This window comes from Carex rostrata, chromosome 25 (genome assembly GCF_964058835.1).
Source record: "Carex rostrata chromosome 25, lpCarRost1.2, whole genome shotgun sequence".
Taxonomy (NCBI): domain Eukaryota; kingdom Viridiplantae; phylum Streptophyta; class Magnoliopsida; order Poales; family Cyperaceae; genus Carex; species Carex rostrata.
This window is the reverse complement of record NC_135942.1, coordinates 822,395-827,730: the sequence shown is the minus strand read 5'-3', so window position 1 is coordinate 827,730 and position 5,336 is coordinate 822,395. Positions and strand designations below refer to the sequence as shown.

Below are 5,336 nucleotides of genomic sequence, written 5' to 3'. Positions count from 1 at the left end.
TTTTTTTATTTTTTGTATTAAAATATTAGAAATGTTGAATTTTTTTTTTTGAAAATAGATGAAATACAATATAATTTAATTTATTAGAAAGACTGCAACAAATAACCCGGATCAATATTTTTCAGATTAGGTTTTTCGCGGCTGTAAGAAAAATTAATATATTTCTTTATGTGTTATTGGAAAAAAATAAAAATGCTTAGATTCTGAGTTATTGATCCCGGTTCAAAAGTCATTTCTAGGTAATTCAGAAAATATTGTGATCCTTCTAGTACATTTAATTTATGAAAAGTTGTATCTATTTTTGAAAAAAAATAAAAACTTTAAGTTATTTAATGATTATTATTCAAAAAGAATTATCAAAATAGATACAACTTTTTATAAATTAAATGTCATAGAAAGATCACAATATTTTCTGAATTATCTAGAAGTGACTTTTGAACTGGGATCAATAACTCAAAATCAAAGCATTTTTATTTTTTTTCTAATAACACATAAAGAAATATATTAAATTTCTTACGGCCGTAAAAAACCCGATCTGAAAAATATTGATCCGGGTTATTTGTTACAGTCTTTCTAATAAATTAAATTATATTGTATTTCATCTATTTTAAAAAAATATATTCAACATTTCTAATATTTTAATACAAAAAATAAAAAAATTTAAAAATTTTCGTTTTAAAATAAAAAAAAAATGTGAAACCGAACGGTCCGTCCGGTCTGGGAAAAAACTGATTTTGAGACTGGACGGACCGTCCGATCCTTAAGGTTTTTAACAAAAATAATAATCATATTAGTTCCGTAAAAATAATTTAATTATTTATGGTTTATAAAAAAAATTCTATGAGAACCCAAGGAAATTGAAGGCGCCGCCCTAAATATCCGACCTTTTCCTAGCCAACTCTCTCTCTCTCTCTCGTTCTAATCTATATATATGAACATAAGAACATTAATCTGAACAAAAAATTAGAATAAATTCAAAAGAAAAGAAAAATAAATAAGAAAAAAAAGGGGAGAGAGAGATCCAGCTAAATGGGTGCAGAGAGCTGGGCAGGGATAGGTCCAGCCATAGCAAGCTTGTTCTTCTTATATCCCATGGTGAAGAACTATATTCCCCCGCAGCTCAGAGACTACGTGGCCGTCGTTTTCCAAAAGGTGCTCTTTTTCATCAGACCCTACACGGACATCACAATCCAAGAGTATCGCGGTGAGCGCATGAAGCGTGACGAGCTCTACACCGCTGCCCAGGCTTACCTCAGCTCCACCTGCTCCTCCCGGGCTGGCAAGCTCAAGGCTGAGCTGGGCCGAGACAGTGACACTCCACTTGTCACCATCGGCGACAATGAGAAGGTCCCAGACTCCTTCAAAGGTGTCAAGGTCTGGTGGTATGCCGGAGCACGATCCCCCAAATCACAAACCATCAGCTTCTACCCCGGTGAAGAAGAAAGCAAGTATGTCATATTGATCGTAATTATTTTTAATTTTCTTTATATATGTAATGTAATGTAAACATGATGTACGTACTCCATTCATTCCGTTTTAAGTAATTTTTTTAGCAACTTTTGAACAATTATCAGGTACTACTGCTTAACCTTCCACAAGGACCACCGCAATCTGGTTGAGGGCGAATACTTGAAGCACGTTCTTCGACAAGGGCGCAATGTGACGCTACAAAGACGTCAACGAAGGCTCTTCACAAACAGCCCCAGTAGGCACGGCTACAAAAGCTCCGTCTGGAGCCATGTTGCCTTTGAGCACCCTGCTACCTTTGACACAGTAGCCATGGACCCCGAAAAGAAGAGAGAGATCATAGACGACCTCGTCACGTTCCGTGAGGGAAAAGAATACTACAAGCAGATCGGCAAGGCGTGGAAGCGCGGCTATCTTCTTTACGGTCCACCGGGCACAGGCAAGTCAACCATGATAGCCGCGATCGCCAACTTCTTGGAGTATGATGTGTACGACCTTGAGCTGACGGCCGTCAAGACCAACACAGAGTTACGAAAGATCTTCATCGAGACAACCGGAAAATCCATCATAGTGATCGAGGATATTGACTGCTCGCTTGACCTAACTGGCAAGCGCAAGGAAAAGAAGAAGGAGAAGGACGACGAAGAGAAGGAGATGAAGCTGCCGGGGATGGAGGAAAGGGACGATAATAGCAAGGTCACCCTTTCCGGGCTTCTCAATTTTATAGACGGACTGTGGTCGGCATGTGGAGGGGAGAGGATCGTTATATTCACAACAAACCATTTAGAGAAGCTCGACCCGGCACTGATAAGGAGGGGCAGAATGGACATGCACATAGAGCTGTCGTACTGCACCTTCGAGGCATTCAAGGTGCTGGCCAAGAACTATCTCGGAGTCGAGAACCACGATTTGTTCGAGACCATACAAACCCTTCTTTGTGAGGTGGACATTACGCCGGCCGATGTGGCGGAGGGATTGATACTAAAAAAATCAAGAAATAAGGATGTCGGCGCATGTCTTAAGAATCTGATTAGAATGATAGAGGTAGCAAAAGAAGAGGCAAAGAAAAAGGCTGAAGAGGAAGAAGCAGCCAAACAAAAGGAGGAGAAACCCAAAATTGAAGAGCAATTGGCAACCACAGTGTGAACGGCATTAAGCACTGAACGTTTCAATTTACACCTCGAATTAATTATAATTAAATTAGTCTCTCCTTGAGCTAGGTAAAAATATATGTTATATAATTTGATGTGTCTTAGACGCAGGTGCAATAAAATTCTTAATAATATGCTTTTTTGTATTGTCTGTTAATCAAATTACCACGAGATTAATCATATTATTTGTTCCTATATATATTTTTAATGTTCGAAAATTATACTTTTGTTCAAAAAATTTAAATACAAAATTGTTTTACTTTAATTACTATTTCTTCAAAATTATTTTTTCAAAACTATATCCAACAAATAATTCCTAATAAAATAAAACATTTACCTCAAATAATAAAAAATAGTGAGCGAATTGCAAATATTAAGATCAAAGAATCACAATATATAGTTCGCCACATTGCACCAATAGTTTCCAAATTTGATCGAATTAGAACTATCATTGTGCTTCATGTCATGGAAATGATGTCATCCTCAATTGCGTAATTCCCAAGCTCATTCTAAAGCTTTCATTTTTGTTATTTTTAAAATTGAAATGTAATAGAGAAAAACAAACTAATCAATAAAAATGATGATGAAATCTGTTGTTATTCCAATGGTTATTAGGATGCTGTTAATTTGATCCCAACCGTTAATCTTTATTGAGATTCAAACATGAAACAAAATTCATTGAGATTCCCACATGAAAAAAGTTTGAACAGTTGAGATCAGAATAGCAAGTACCTGTCATTCAGATGTATCTACCCTCTAGACCGGTGGATTCAAATCTGCTCATTTTCTTAAGAAAAGGAAGCACCCTCCTATTCTTTCATTCGGACAGTTCAAAATCAATCACACGGTTTCAATTATATCTAATTTGTTTTAATATATTATATTGATATAAAATAAAAATATAATTGAAGCCGTGTGATCGATTTTGAACGGTCCGAATAAAAAAATAGAATAGAAGAGTGAGCATATTTGATTCCCTAGACTGGTCTATTTAAGTCTTGATCATAAGTCCAACTTGTAGAATCTTTTTACGTGGTCGATGTGTGCAATTCAAAAGAGCTACAGTTGATTAAAAGGACATATATATATTGTCTTATTTTGAGGTAGGTATATCTTTTCTTTCGAGGAAATGTATATGGTCCATAATATAGATACTGAAGGTAGATGAGTACGCTAGATGTAAACTGCACGACAAGGACAGATCGATTTCTCATCAGAAATGTATTTTTCATGGTACTACTTACTGTCTAGGAAATATCAGCAACAATTTAAATGTGAGGCGATCTCTCTACATCCAGTAGTTAATTAATGCTTGTTGACTCCAAGTCTTCTCTTTGGGCTCCTAGAGGTTTAGTATCACCATTCGGCTTTTTGAATGTACATCTAAGACAGATCTGAAACAAAAATTGCTCGACTGATCAGATTCTCTCATGTACATACAGTACTTGAGGGGATACTCATCAAGACATTGTAGTGAAAGGAGAAATAAAAGAGATAAATTTATTTGATTAGACATGAGAAATTATGAGATTTTTTTTTGAAGGTTGGAAGTTTATGCCTTCCAACAATTTAATTAATCATAAAAAGGGGTTCTTACAAAATTCTAGTCTATAATTTAGTCACACTCTCTATCTCTCTCTCTCTCTCTCTCTCTCTATATATATATATATATATATATTAATTCCTCAAATTTAGTTTGCTGTGTCTATCCAAATTTTGAATTTAAATAAAATTTGTACAAAGATATTGTATATTGTTCCTCACCAAGTTACCAAAGATTGTCTTTGAGAATGCCCCAATTAATGCAGTATTGCAAGAAATTCCACATCTGATGGCGGCGAATTTGATGTGCGATTCGGATCATCCGATCAAGATCAAATGACTTTTTTTTAATGAGGGTTCAAAGACCTTTATTTTTTGTCTACATGCATGCTCCATTTCTTATTAATAGATAGACACAGCAAACTAAATTTAAAGTTTGGTACGGTCTGTTTCGGATGTATAAGCCACCATAAACCCGCTGCCATCCTTTAATTTCTAATAACATTTGCCTGCCTTTAATTAATCATTCCGAGTGAGTCTATGGTACTATGCATATTACGATTTGTTACTGTGCTACAGCTCTATATTCGAGTTTTCAAATTCTAACGGTCGATCCGAACCGTTCATCTTGTTCTCCATATTAATATGTGTTTGGAGACCAAATTTTACATTTTTTGAAATTTTTTTACTATTTTTTTAGATTTATTGAAAATCACTGTTTTTGGATGGTCCAGAATTTTCAGATCAAGTGATTTTCTAAATATAAAAAAAAATAGTAAAATTTGGTCTCCAAACACATATTAATATAGAGAACAGAATGAACGGTTCGGATCGACTGTTAGAGTTTGAAAATTCAAATATAAAGTCATAGCACGATAACAACCCGTGATATGCATAGTACCATAGACTCACTCAATCATTCCAAGTCATTCTCAAGTCCTCAAGGGCCACTACTGCCACAGTGCCTCCTATAATTAAGTTCATATTAATGCAAACTGTTCCATTTTTTGTTTTTGTTTTTTGCATACTGTTCTTGTTTGAAAGAAAATGCGCATGAGTTATTCCCACCTGTATTGTTGATTAATTCAATAAAGACGGATCCACAGCTGTCACATCTCCGATCCGGATGTGTGACAATTCTGCCACGCCTATTTACCATAACAATATACGTAACAT

At 35.2% G+C, this 5,336-nt stretch overlaps 1 protein-coding gene across 1 annotated transcript; it reads left to right on the top strand.

Annotated features, from left to right (window-relative positions):
- The first annotated feature begins 906 nt into the window (after positions 1 to 906).
- On the top strand, positions 907 to 2,798 carry LOC144543605 (AAA-ATPase ASD, mitochondrial-like). Its single transcript, XM_078291931.1, has 2 exons — positions 907 to 1,448; positions 1,575 to 2,798. The coding sequence occupies exons 1-2, from the start codon at positions 1,030 to 1,032 to the stop codon at positions 2,611 to 2,613; spliced, it is 1,458 nt and encodes a 485-aa protein (XP_078148057.1). The 5' UTR covers positions 907 to 1,029; the 3' UTR covers positions 2,614 to 2,798.
- The last annotated feature ends 2,538 nt before the right edge of the window (positions 2,799 to 5,336 follow it).